At 34.0% G+C, this 14,116-nt stretch overlaps 1 protein-coding gene across 1 annotated transcript; it reads right to left on the minus strand.

The window, feature by feature from the left end:
• Positions 1 to 570: 570 nt before the first annotated feature.
• map6d1 (MAP6 domain containing 1) lies at positions 571 to 12,552 on the minus strand. The gene is made up of 3 exons (XM_051129508.1): positions 11,287 to 12,552; positions 8,785 to 9,010; positions 571 to 1,483 (listed from the first exon to the last, which is right to left on the minus strand). The coding sequence occupies exons 1-3, from the start codon at positions 11,784 to 11,786 to the stop codon at positions 1,412 to 1,414; spliced, it is 798 nt and encodes a 265-aa protein (XP_050985465.1). The 5' UTR covers positions 11,787 to 12,552; the 3' UTR covers positions 571 to 1,411.
• Between the last annotated feature and the right edge of the window lie 1,564 nt (positions 12,553 to 14,116).

Genomic DNA, 14,116 nt, shown 5'->3' on the forward strand with positions numbered 1-14,116 from the left:
TAAAAGCTAATAACACAGGCTCAACTGGGTAACTGCAGTCAGCACTGTTTGCTTGCTGGGAACATTTTATCTTTGTGGAAGCTTTGCGTTTGGTTCGCTAATAAAATTAAGAATCAGTTCAATATTATGTGCACAATTATTTAATTATGTTATCCTGGTATTGGGACTCACTCTCTCACACTCTTTTCGTCCAAAAATCAGTATCTTTTAGCGCCATTATTATTCATGTGGTGAAATGTCATGTAATGTGCTATGACTGCACTGTATCCCTCACATGTCAATCTAGTTTGAACTTGCTGCTGTCCTCGTGGAAGCGTTGCGGTCAAATATTGACCTCTCAGATCAGTGTTTCGTGTTAAATGATTTACTTTTGTGGCAAGCAGCTGTGTAATAAGTGGGATAATGTACGTCCAGCCGGTTGTTATCGCAAAATAAAGTCCTTCTATACACTTATTACACTCATATCGCTTCGGGCTGCTGATAAGTCTGTCGGGCTTTATTCTGCGGTAACAACCGGCTGGATGCACATTATCCCTTACTTAATCAGCTTTCAGTCAAATAATGTGGAAGCAAGTTTAAAGAATGCCATTTTTATTTAAATAGTTTGTCTTAAGTATTTTCCCCATTTATCTCTAAACCGAATTTACAAAAAACTTGGACAGCCCCCGATTCAGTGAAAGTGAAAGATTCATAATGTTTCAGTCTTTATGTGGGTTTCATAAAGGGCTAGCAGGGTCTGGAGCAAGAAAATGGCAATTAGAAGCACCCGGCGTCCTCAGGCAGACATTAACAGATCAATAAAGGCAGACCAACATCACTATATACAAAATCATGTCATTAACTAGGCTTTGCACAGGATACACACTCAGACACTTGAGTTTCCAGATTACATTTTGTTCCTTTTTTTTAAATGTTGCATATTCAGTCAATTCATAAAACTATTATGAAACATGCAGATATTCATTCAGCTGGGATAGGGCAAGGTCAGCAGAAATTGAGGCCTGAAAACTTTCCCAGTCTCAAACACACACAATCTTTCTATCACTCTTAAACCTGAAGTGTATTACAAACATATCCTTCTAGTAGGTGGTTGACATTTGAAGCATACATTCTCTTGCATAGATTTTACAGTGTGTAAATTTCCAGCAAAATTCCTCTGGTTCTGTCATTTCCTCAGTGGAATGATTTAGAGAATTCCATTTTACTGATTTTGCTTTTCACAGGCTCTCGCATTGAACCCATTTCTATTCACCCTCAGGCGTTCTTCTCCTAGTCTCTCAGAATAACTCAACTCAGTTTCTCAACATTCAGGTGTCTCTCGACAATTCTTCTTTTTTAAAATGGTCTCCTCTTCTAGTGAAAGGCTGAATCAGATGTGAATGTGGTTCTTTATGTGGGGAGCGTAGATGGATCATATGTTGAAGATCCTGGATTTGCTTTGAAAGACGGCAGATGGGTTTGGTGACAGCTTAGTCTTCTGCTCCTGTCACATAAAGCATATTTTTGTTAAAATCATCAGAGACTTTTTGTCAAAGTATTTAAAAAATGTATAAATATAAAATAAATGTACACTTGGGGTTGGTGAATTTGTAATATTTTGCAGGTCTTCTGTGTTCACTAAAGCTGCAAACTGTAATATTGTGAAATAGTATTTAATCACATTTCTTTCCAATTTTAATATATTTTAAAATATAATTTATTCCTGTGATGCAAAGCTGAATTTTCAGCATCATTATTTCAGTCTTCATTGTCACATGATCCTTTAGAAATCTTTTTTATGCCTTTTGGATAGGACAGTAGCTAGACAGGAAGTGAAGTGGGAGAAGGGGGTAGGGGACGGGACCGGGAAAAGTCTGCGAGCCGTGACTCAAACTCAAATACATCAGCTGGTTTAGCAGATTTTTTTCAGCTGGTTTTTATTAAATTAACTGGTTTCAGCTGGTTTTAGCTGTTTTTTTTTGTGTGTTTTTTGGCTAAATCAACTGGTTTTTAGCTCTTCTTTGTTAAATCAGCTGGTTTTAACTGTTTTAACTGGTTTCAGCGTGTTTTTAGCTGTTTATTTTATTAAATAAACTAGTTTTAGCTTTTTTTTTTTTTTTGCTAAATTAACCTTTGTTTAATAATTTTCTAAATCAATTGATTTTAGCTTTTTTGGAAAAATCTGCTGGTTTTTAGCTTCTTTTTTTCTTTTTTTTTTGTTTTAACTGTTTTTTCTAAATCATTTGGGTTTGGCTGGTTTTTAGCTGGTGTTTGGTTGTGTTTTCGATACATCAGCTGATTTTTAGTTGGTTTTCATTAAATTAACTTGGTTTTTATCTGTATTTTTGGCACAAGCTATTGATTTTAGCTGTTTTTTGTTGTTGTTGTTGTTGTTTTGCTAAATCAGCTAGTTTAGCTGTTGTTTACCTGTTTTTTTTTTTGTTTGTTTGTTCTAAATCAGTTAGTTTTGGCTAGTTTTTAGCTGTTTTTATTTATTTAGTTTTTAGCTAAATCAGCTGGTTTTCATTAAATTAAGTTTTTTGTTTGTTTTTTTGCTAAATCAATGTTTAGCTGGTTTCTAGCTGTTTATTTTCTAAATCAACTGGTTTTAGCTCTTCTTTGTTATATCAGCTGTTTTAGCTGTTTTAACTGGTTTTAGCTGTTTTTTAGCTGTTTTTATTTGCTAAATCAGATGGTTTTAGCTGGTTTGTAGCTGTTTTTGCTAAATCAACTGGTTTTACCTGTTTTTTTAACTTTTTTTTTAACAACTACTAAATTTAAACTATTTCTAAGTGAAAACCATCAAACCTCAAGCTTTTAAAATTACTTCAAACTTTCTGGCTAGGCTTTTTCAAGCCAACTTATAGTTTGTCTACAAACTCTTTTTATCTAGTTAACAATGTTGTATAATTAACAATGCTTTGTATTTTTTGTGTAAAACTGTTTTTCTTTTTTTTTGGAAGGAAGTTCAAAAGAGCTATTTATTAAAAACAGATATCTTTTGTAACAATGTAAAAGTCTTTACATTGACCTTTGAAGTATTAATTTCTTCAAACAAAATTACCGACCCCATCATACAAAAGGAAAAAATATGTTGCTGAATTTACATTCACAGTTTTCATCTAAAATATGAAGAAATTGAAAAATAAGCATCGGGTCATGGACACTCCTGATATCTTCTGTGCCACACAGTGTTATGAGACTTCAAAACCATCAGACTTTAAAACGCACTGGAAATAGTATCCATTTGCCCACCTAGCATACTCTTTTCAAATTACTATGATTTAGCGATGTACTTGTCCAAGTCTCATATTATAGTACATAATTTCCATCCACTTTGCCTCCATCTATCTTTGTCTCTTTTTCTGTCTCTCTCTCAGACTGTCTCCTTCTCTTGGCTAGAAGACATCTAATCCTTACTGTAGGGGTAAAAAAAACCCAGCTTGCTATGTGAGAAGCCAAGCGGTGGAGTGAAAATGAGATTTATCATCTATTAAATCTTTTTCTCTCACACTCGCACACTCTCACACCGTTTAGTGTTTCTAGAATAAGAACTCGACACCTCAGCCTCACAGACTCCCTAACAGCAGAAGCAGACAGTGTTTACACCTCAGGTCTTCACAATGACATTCTAACATACTAATGCTGGAAATGCGTTATTTATAATATGCAAATTTGACCTTGGAAACATCAAATTTCTGAAATAAGTGGGTGTTACATTTTATGAAAGACTTTGCACAGTACTAGTATATAAACTATAATTCAAATGTTAGTCAGTTCACTATCATTCAAAACATAGGAGTAATACTTTTAATGCAGTTTACAGTACAATAATATTCCATTCTGAACATGGCCTCATTCGTCCTCTGTCTGTCATATGTCAAAGACTGCTGACCATCATCAGGACAGAGAGCTGACGTATGGGAAACTGTCTGGGTACACTGTCTGGGAAACTTGAAAGCTTATATAAGATGTTTAACTGTCATTTAAGGTTATTATAACTTATGAAACCCTGGGAATTATTTGCTGTGAAACCTCTGCAGGTTTGATTTGTTTCTCAGTCCTGCTTCATGCATTTGGAATTGTTTTATCTAACACTGATCCAACTCAGTTCATCAGCAGAGTTTACTTATTTAGACATTTTAATACAATACAGTTGGATATAATACAACATCTACTTTTGACCCACAGCCCTCAAACAAATTAGATTTGGTCCCATCATATTAAAATGTTTGGGCAACACTGCTTTATTAAATTAACTCTGGTAATTGAGGTCTGTTGTTACTCTATATTTTCCAATAGCATATATATATGCTGTATGTATATGCATATGTATATGCTTACATTTTCTTGGTTTCGTTAAGCTTCTACTGAACTGATAATCATTACAAAAACGGTAAAATAAAAAAGTGGTCACTTAAAGAGTTAAAAAGGTTAGTGTGGACAGTCAGTCTGCCTTTCACAATTAAATTTAAAGCATCAGCTGGAGGGAGATCGGGAGGGCAGGATGGGATGTGGGTGAGTTAAACCCTTGGGACGGACAAAATAATGCCAGCTGGCTTAGTCACGCAAGTCTCCAATGTACCAGACTCTATCCAGTATGCTCACTCACACATAGACACACATATACTCACAAAATCAACCTCACAAATATATGATGACTTAAGCATAATTTTGTAGAAAAATGGTTCTTCTGATATGTTTTCAAAGACAGTCTGCGTCTCTACTTCATAGAATGCCAAACTTGCATGTTCACCGTTTTCTAAGGTCCTATTTTTTTTCAAAATTCTGTTTTTTTTCTGTTTAAAATTTTCTGTTCCATTTATTCAAGGTTATTTTTTCTAGACTCCATTTTAACAGTTAAATAAAAAAAAACCTAAGTAACTGAAATCATGAAACTTGTAACTGAAATCATGAAACCAATTTATTAAACGTTTTTGAAAAATTATATTTTTAAGGCCCTATGAATTGTTTTTTTTTTTTCTCAAATTCAATGGTTTCATTAAACTTTGATAATCAAAAGCATCTCTAATTCATCTAATTTTTATTAAAACTGTGTTGTGTATTTACATTTTCTGGTAAATAATTTTTCTGATATATACTCTTTAAAAATAATGTTTTAATAATAATTTTGTTAGTAGTAGTAGCACTATCATTACATTAAAATATATATTTCTGTCACAATTTCTTCAAGTTAAACCAAACTTTTATTTTGGTCGCTAAGAAGACCTTTATGCCGGTAATTTTTCTCAAAAGAACAACCTGGTCTCATGACGAAAACGTACCTCTTTTCCGCAAGATGCGGAAACTTTTTCGCAAGATGCGAGATACGTACCGTCATGTATGTTTCGTGACATATTTGGTGTGAAATGCCCACGCTAGAACAGTGGTGCCCGGAAGAGTGTCCGGAACAGATGAACATACACATGGTACGTTTTATGTGACATTGGTTTTGTACGTGTCAATGCAGTTCTGCAGTATTGCCTAGTGTTTTTCATGTCCGCAGGTTAAAGCGACCTGAAAACAATATTTAGCCCCTGGAATGCCAATTTTACCCAGGGAATCCCACCAAAAAACGTGTATTTTACCCCTCTGAAATTGGGCTACTTTTAGGCTAATTTTGAGTAGCAATTAGGCGGGTTTTGATGTGAAAACCTGGCAACCTTACAGAGTTCTGACTTGAAACTGTTGAGTGGCGCTATAACTCTAATGCTCTTTGACGTTTTAAAATAATGTACCATTGCGCTACACCTAAACCTACCCGATAATAATTTTTGACCGGATTCGCACCCAAGGATTCCACAACCTAAGTTCAATTCTGTGCTGGCTGAACTACCGAGCAAGCTTGTTACATCCGGAAAGTGAAACATGTGAAGCTGTAATCATAACTGTGTACGGAAACGATTACGAGTGCTCTCTGTTTTACCGCCTCCATGTTAATTTCTGGAAACTGCAGTGGTATGTACTTATTGGTACATAATTTGCGTCTTCTGAAAACGTTCCCACAGGTACGTTTTCATCATAGATCAGGTAGCAACAGAAACGACCAAACTTTTATGTTGACGGGTTGCTGTGAAGACCTGTGAAGATGCTTATGAAGTGACTTTCAGAGCAGTTCTAGAGATTATGTTTGTATATTCAAGAAGCAGAGGCTGAAAAAATAGCAAACGTCACACACATTTTAGCTTGTGTAGTAAACGAAACCACACGTCTGTGCCATTCATTTACACAGAGACACTCAGAACATGCAGTATTTATATTTAAAAAGTCTTTTGCAGCTTAAAATTCACATACACTACTCCGTATAATGTTTTAATTGTACTGACCTACTTTTGATTTATTAATCTCAAATTTACCAAATTCGTGACATTCCGCGTTATACAGCAAATACTGTTTTTATGACTGGATTCTGTGATTCCATCCGTGTTTTCTGCATTGTAGAAATTATAGAGCCCAGTTATCAATCATATCTGTTAAAATCTCTATAGTCATTAAGCAGAGGTGCTCAAACTTTTTTAATATGAACTTGGCCCAAGTTGGGCCAAAAGTAAATGTTGCATTATATCCAACTATATTAAAAAGTATAAATTAAATAAACATCAATTTGAAAAATATAGTATTTTAAAATGTTAAAATCATTTATTTTAATCGAATAATATTTAAATTTAAAATTATTTTAAATAATTGAATCAAATTGCCTGGTTTGGGCATTGGTGACAGAGGGATACCAGACCTGTACAACCATCATCAGAAAACACCAGACTAGTGTATCTATCTGACAGCTTGACAAATGGAGCAGTGCAAAGGTTATGAAAAGAAAAGTTACAACTCAATAACAGAGGCATTTAAGCCTGACACCAGACACAAAATTCTTGCCAACTGCCTCAGACTGCTGGCATTGTGTGTTTCAGCTGTCTGTTTTTCTCCTCACTGGTTACGCATGAGGTTTGACAGCATGCATGGGTTACCAAGTAAGTAATTGGGACTAAGTGAATCGCAATTAGTGCATTCTTTACTGACTGATTGTGCAAAAGATTCAGCACCAGCGTCACAGTTAGTTTTGATTATTATTGAGAGGACGGGCACAGATTGACGTAACAGGGCATGGGGCAGGTCACTGATTAGATAACCTCAATGAATCAGCGCTAGTCGATACACAGAGTACAACTTCTACCAGACCTAAAACTCGCATTTGTCCTAGAAAGACAGCAGTGTTAAATAACCAATGCAATTTAATTGCATATTAAGCTTGATTTCGCAGATTAACCTAAAAGGCTACGCAAATCAATATTTCTACTTACCTATTCTGGGTTAAAAACAACTTCAGCTTCAAAAAGTTCATCTAAAAAGGTAAACCCACTTCAAAAGGTTGACTTTGTCAACTTTACAGCTCAAACATGAATAATTCATGCTTATGCTTGCATTACTATATTAAATCTGCATATTTCTGATAAATCCATCATATACTTTCACCCCATAGGCTCTGAATTTCTGCTTATGAATGTTTGAAAATTTAACAAATTTCAAGCCATTACATTTATTGTATAATCATACACTTTAATTAAAAAAATAAAAAATATGTGAATTTTCTGTACTACTTTTCTGTAATACTTTTAATACTAATACTAATAAATTTTATTTTAGTACAGATATAAATCTATTACAAATATTTCAGTCCATATTGTTAAAGTTTTTCCTTAATACAGAAAATATTTTAAAAAATATAATGTATTTTATAAAATGTTTATAAAGTGTATACTATCAGTCAAAAGGTTTTGAACAGTAAGATTTTTTTTATTTGTTTTTGTTTTATTTAATTTATTTGATCCAAAGCACAGCAAAAACTAAAATTTTGAAATATTTTTACTATTTAAAATAATTGTTTTCTATTTGAATATATTTTAAAATGTAATTTATTTCTTTGATTTCAAAGCTGAATTTTTAATATTCTAATATTCTATATAATATTCTAATTTCTAATATTCTGATTTTCTGCTCACAAAACTGTTTTTTTTGATGAATAGAAAGTTCAGAAGAACAGCATTTATCTGATATAGAAATATTTTGTAACATTATAAATGCCTTTATCATCACTTTTGATTAATTTAATGCATCCTTGCTAAATAATTTTTTTCCCCCCCCCAAAAAAAAACTGACTCCACGCTTTTGAATGGTATAGTTTATAATGTCACAAAAGCTTTTTATTTCAGATAAATGCTGACTTTGGATCTTTCTATTTATCAAAGAATCTTGAAAAAAAATGATAATAATAATAATAAAAATCATCATATACGAATGATTCCTGAAGGATCATGTGACTGGAGTAATAATGCTAAAAGTTCAGCTTTAAAATCAAAGGAATAAATGACATTTTTAAAATATATTCAAATAGAAATCTGTTTTTTTAAACAGTAAAAATATTTCAAGTTTTTGCTGTACTTTGAATTAAATAAATGCAGGCTCGATGAGCCGATTAGACTTCTTTAAAAAACATTAAAAATCTAACTGTTTAAAAACTTGGACTGGTAGTGTACAGTGTATATAATTTTTTATTCTTTTTTTTTCTTTTAGGGTCAACTTTCCCTTATAAAAATGTTGATAAAAAGGTCATGATAAACGTTTATAATCTAAACTTGTTTTTACACATTCGTCTCCTGCTGATTACATCAAAGTCTCCAGTTCATTCTCATTCTGCTGAGCCTAGTCTGAAATCTCTTTGTTGAACTTTCTGTCACATCAGCTCTCTGTTGGATCTGATCTCTGTCTCTTCTCTCCACGTCTCTTCTGATCTGTCGTCTCACTCACCTCTGGTTTCATGCTGATCTCTGTCCTGTGTGTGTGTGCTCTCTCTGTCGGCGCATGTGTGCTGGTCTCCGGTACGCCGCCGTCCGTCTGTCTGTGCGCGTCCGGGCTGAAGGCGGCCTGGTAGCTGGTCTCCGGCGGGGGCACGTCAGCAGCTGTACCCAGGAAGGTGGGCCGTTTGTGGGCAGGCTTTGACGGCCGGGCTCCAGACCACGGCTGGTACTCCTGCCTGACTCCAGAGACAGACAAACACAGAGATAAGAGCAGCACATGTCAGGCCGAGTTAAAGTCATGGTGGAACCACAGCAACAGGTGCCTACAATAAAGATTTACTTCAGCATAACCTGAAACTGATTCTCAATATACGTATCTTTATATGTGAAGATTTAGAAAAGACAAAATCTGCATGCAGAATGAAAGCATCTAGGAAGGGTTTGGATGAATAATGACTGGAAGTGAAGGTTTCATATATTCACAGCTGATGAACACAGAGAGCTGTTTGTAATCAATTCATTCTGTTCCCCTCAGATAACTCCCTGTTTATGTAATTGCTTTAGATTCATTCTGCTCTTTCACAAGCTGTCGGATGAAAAATGCATGACAGTGACCACACTGAGTGAAAATCACTGCAATGCACAACTGTTACAACCACATCAGTCCCGTTACAGCACCACAGAAAACCAGAATCAAAGAAAAGACACTTCTATCCGTACAATCGTTTACCAGAAGAGATAAATGTGTGAAAGCTTGTTTATGTCAGTCAAATATATAACCCACAAATTCATTCTTGGAGGACGTATGTTATTTCAGAGATACTGTTTTAGCTTCCAGTGTATATTAAAATCTTATATGACTAAATAATGACAATAATACCAATAATTAATAATATTATAATTATTAATTATTACATATTGTTAGTTGTTGAGTCCATTTCATGAATAAAAGTTACGAAAAATGGCCATATAATATTTGACTTTTTTTTTTTCTTTTTAGTGTTTTTACTTGCTAAATAGGCCAAAATAAAATAGATCACATAGATGTTATTAATTCAACGACATAATAATAGTAATATACATATTTTTTTTGTCTTTGTAATGTTTTTACTCACTACACAGGCTAAAATAAAATATAGATTACGATTAGGTTAGATTTTTTAAAAATCATCAATAAATAATAATTTTTTTTTTTTTTTTTAGCAGTAGTAATATTATTATATGAAATGTTTATCTTCTGTTAAAATTTGAGAAGTCAATCCATATATTATTATATAGATTTGTTTTATCTTTTTACAGTTTTTACTTACTAAATAGGCCAAATTATTCATACTTCTATATAATAATTATTAGTTATTAATTCATCCACATAATAATAATAATATCATTTTTTTTTTTTTGTCTTTGTAAAGTTTTTACTTAGTACATAGCCTAAAATAAAATAATAAAATAAAACAGATTACAAATATTTTTAAAAATCATTAATAAATAATTGTTTTTATTTTTATTAGTAGTAGTATTATTATATGGAATATATGTTGTCTAAATTGTTTTTATTCACTTTGCTAAAATTAAATACATTTATTTTAATTGAAATATAGATTAGAAAAAATTGAGAAATCAATTCATATATTATACATATATTTTTTTCTTTTCAAAGTTTTTACTTACTTAATAGGCCAAAATAAAATAGTAAAATAAAATAAAGATTAGATAGATGTTATTAATTTGTCCATTTAATAATAATAATAACAATAATAATCAGATTATTGTCTTTGTAATGTTTTTACTCACTACATAGGTTAAAATAAAATACAATTACACAGATTTTTAAAACAAATCATCAATAAATTATTATTTTATTAGTAGTAGTAATATTATTATATGAAATGTTTGTATTATGCAAAGTTTTTACTCACTATGATAAAATAAATTAAATTAAAATATATATTTAGAAAATTTTGAGAAATCTATCCATATATTATTATACATATTTTTTTGTCTTTTTAAAGTTTTTACTTACTAAATAGGCCAAAATAAAATATAGATTACACAGATGTTATTAAATATCCATAATAATTTTTTACTCACTACACAGGCTAAAATGAAAGAATAAAATATAATTACAAAAAAAAAAATGTAATGATTATTATTATTATTTTTATTACTAGTAGTAATATTATTGCATGGAATGTTTTACTCACTTTGCTAAAATAAAATAAAAAATGTAAATTAAATATTTAAATTAAATGGAAATATAAATTAGAACATTTTGAGAAATCCATCAATATATATTTTTTTTTTCTTTGTAATATTTTTGACTAACAAAACAGACTAAAATAAAATAAAATAAATCCTATTGGTTGGATCTTGGTAAAATATATTATTAAAATACATTTTCTCATGCTGATGATGACAAACTGTTGAGAAGTGTGTGAGTGTGTTGCAGTGGATGAGAGGTGCTGAAGAACAGCTCCCATGAGAAAAAGCTCCGCATAAAGAGCATCAGTACCTGTATGAGCTGAGCTGATCTCCTCCTCTCTGCCTGCCGCTGCCGGTACCGGTGCCGCTGCGCTCCTGTTTGTCCGCCCGTGGCTGACTCGTGCCGTTAGGGTAACCGTTCACCGGGCTATCCGTTAAAGTGCCGCCTTTCCCTCCGTTACTAATCCAGGGAAAGTTATCCTTCTTCGGGATGGGCCAGGGTTTGTAATCCTGTTTATACTGGGTGACGCTCGGGAAAGGCACACCCGGGGGATGGTAGTCCTCGCGGGGTTTATAACTCGGTTCCGTCCGTCCCCGGTGCGGCCGCCGGACTCCAGCTGCATGATCCGGCGTTACGAAGTCGACGCCGGGCGCCTGTTCCGTGGAAACGAGTTTGGTGACGGATCGCACCTCCTGTTCCCCAATGTCAGAGTAGTTCTGAATCGTTAGCGGAACCGACAAATCCGATTTATCGAACTGGTTCCAGAACCGAGCCAAGCAGCAGACTCTGCTGATGCACGGCCAAGCCATCGCTGGGAAACAAACCAAACCAAAAAGCAAAAGAAAAATAAAGAAAACACAGTAAAAACGCGACGAAGTGCTCGATTACATGAAGGAATGTGAGTGCGTGTCCGTTCCTCGAGAACTGCGCGAGGACGCTCGGTGTCGGGACACTGTCATTGCACATTCATCTCACGTGATTTGCACTTAATGCAGAAAAAATAATAATCCATAAACATCCGAGTCGCTGACCCGTATCCACCTCACGGCTGTTTCCCTGCCAGAGCTCAACTTAATGCCCTAAAAATCCTCTTTTAATCAAAACCTAGTGCACTTCCTACCTACAGCATTTCTGGGCATCACAGACGCTTACAGCGCATTCAGATGCTGTCTACACTAACTCAGAGTACCAAGGTACTACTGGTTTTTGATATATGCAGTGGTAAAACTGGTATTTTCTGAAGTGCAACATAAACTTGTAGTCGACCTGCAATACTTGACGAATTTGACATAAGTATTGCACTGGGTGGGATCTAAAACTACTTCAAACAAAATTTTGCCAGTTCCTTTACAGTTAATACGCATGGTATATTAATTTATACAACAGTTCTTTCAGGTCCTCGAATATTATAGTCTGATAAGAGTGTGATCTTAGAGTGAAAACAACTCACCCAATATAATTGTATCACACCGCTTGCGGCGGTGTTGCCAAGTCCGCTGTTTCCCGGCGGAATTGGGCTACTTTAACGCTGTTGCCACGGGTTGTTTTCACATATCTATGGTTTTGTTGTGAAAACCTGGCAACCCTGGCTTGCGGTACTTCTCATGGCGAGTGTCATGACGCCCAAATCCTCTACAATTATAAAAAATAATACTGTTGTGTCACAGAATGTAGTTTTACGATTTTTTAGGCGAGAACGTACTTGTTTAGACTTCAAATATGCAGTTTGTTAAAAAAGATAACTTCTATTTGAAAATTTGCTTCAACGTTTTCAGAGATGTGAACTCCAGACGTCTTCGGCAGTTCAGCGCTCATGAACCCGCCGAGAGCAGCCTCACTTCGTCCAGCTCTAGAATTTACCGCTGGCTCTGATGTCTCTAATGGTTAAACATCTTAAACAAGATGTAAATCTAATCTTTGGGTAAATCAAATGGGCAGTTAGATATGGTTCCAGAGCAAATAGATTTGCAAATAGCTTTCTATTGATGTATGGTTTGTGAGGATAGGACAATATTTGGCTGAGAAGTATTTGAAAATCTGGAATCTGAGGGTGCAAAAAAAATAAATAAATAAAAAAATCTAAATATTGTGAAAATCGCCTTTAAAGTTGTCTATATTAAGTTCTTAGTAGTGCATATTACTAGTGAAAAATTACGTTTTGATATATTTATGGTAGAAAATGTACAAAAATCTTAATGGAATGTGATCTTTACTTAATATCCTAATGATTTTTGGCATAAAATAAAAATCGATAATTTTGACCCAACCAATGTATTGTTGGCTATTGCTACTTAAGCACCAGTATCTGCTGTTTTCAGGCACCGGAATCTGCTGTTTTCAGGCTGACATCCTTGAGGCTGTCATAACACATCTAAAGTCTGATTTAATGACATGCCATGAAGCAGTTGAGTTGGTTCAGGTCTGGCATATTTTGGCTTGATATTTTGAAAGGATAGTAGGACAGAGCCTATCGCTTTCCTCAGCTGACATTCAAACTAATATTTTATTGCGAATATGAGACTGAGCTGAATGAATGCTGAATGAATGCTGTATCAGATGCAGGTAATCACGTTCGCTCAGTCCATCTCTCTCTCATAATATTCTACTTCACATAATATACATCTTTTAATACAGTAAATACAATAAGCTTTAATGAAGCAACTCAACATTCCTTCGTTGGAATGTTCTTATATTTCCTTTTTTTATTTTTATTATTTTACTAGTAGGTACAGACTTTGAAACCACTGTATATATCACAGTATTTTGGTATTTGGTACCATCCATGGTACACCCACAGTACTTTTTTGTAAGGACAGGTAAATATCTCACAGGTTTTGACAGCCTGTTTGCAGTTTGAACCATTTAAATCAGTTGCTGCAAACCAAAACGTACAGATTCATCCACAAACACATCTCTCTGCATACACAAACAATCTGCTGTTTTCAGGCTGACATCCTTGAGGCTGTCATAACACATCCAAAGTCTGATTTAATGACATGCCACAAAGCATTTGGCATATTTTGGCTTGATATTTCAGCCATAAAGTCTATGGCTCTGTTTTTCCACCTGATAAGCAAAAGCCCTATTAACAGCTCAATTAAGCAGCACCTGTCTCTCATTACTGCAGTTGGTGAGTGTG

The sequence above is a fragment of the Labeo rohita genome, chromosome 2 (assembly GCF_022985175.1).
Source record: "Labeo rohita strain BAU-BD-2019 chromosome 2, IGBB_LRoh.1.0, whole genome shotgun sequence".
Classification (NCBI taxonomy): Eukaryota; Metazoa; Chordata; class Actinopteri; order Cypriniformes; family Cyprinidae; genus Labeo; species Labeo rohita.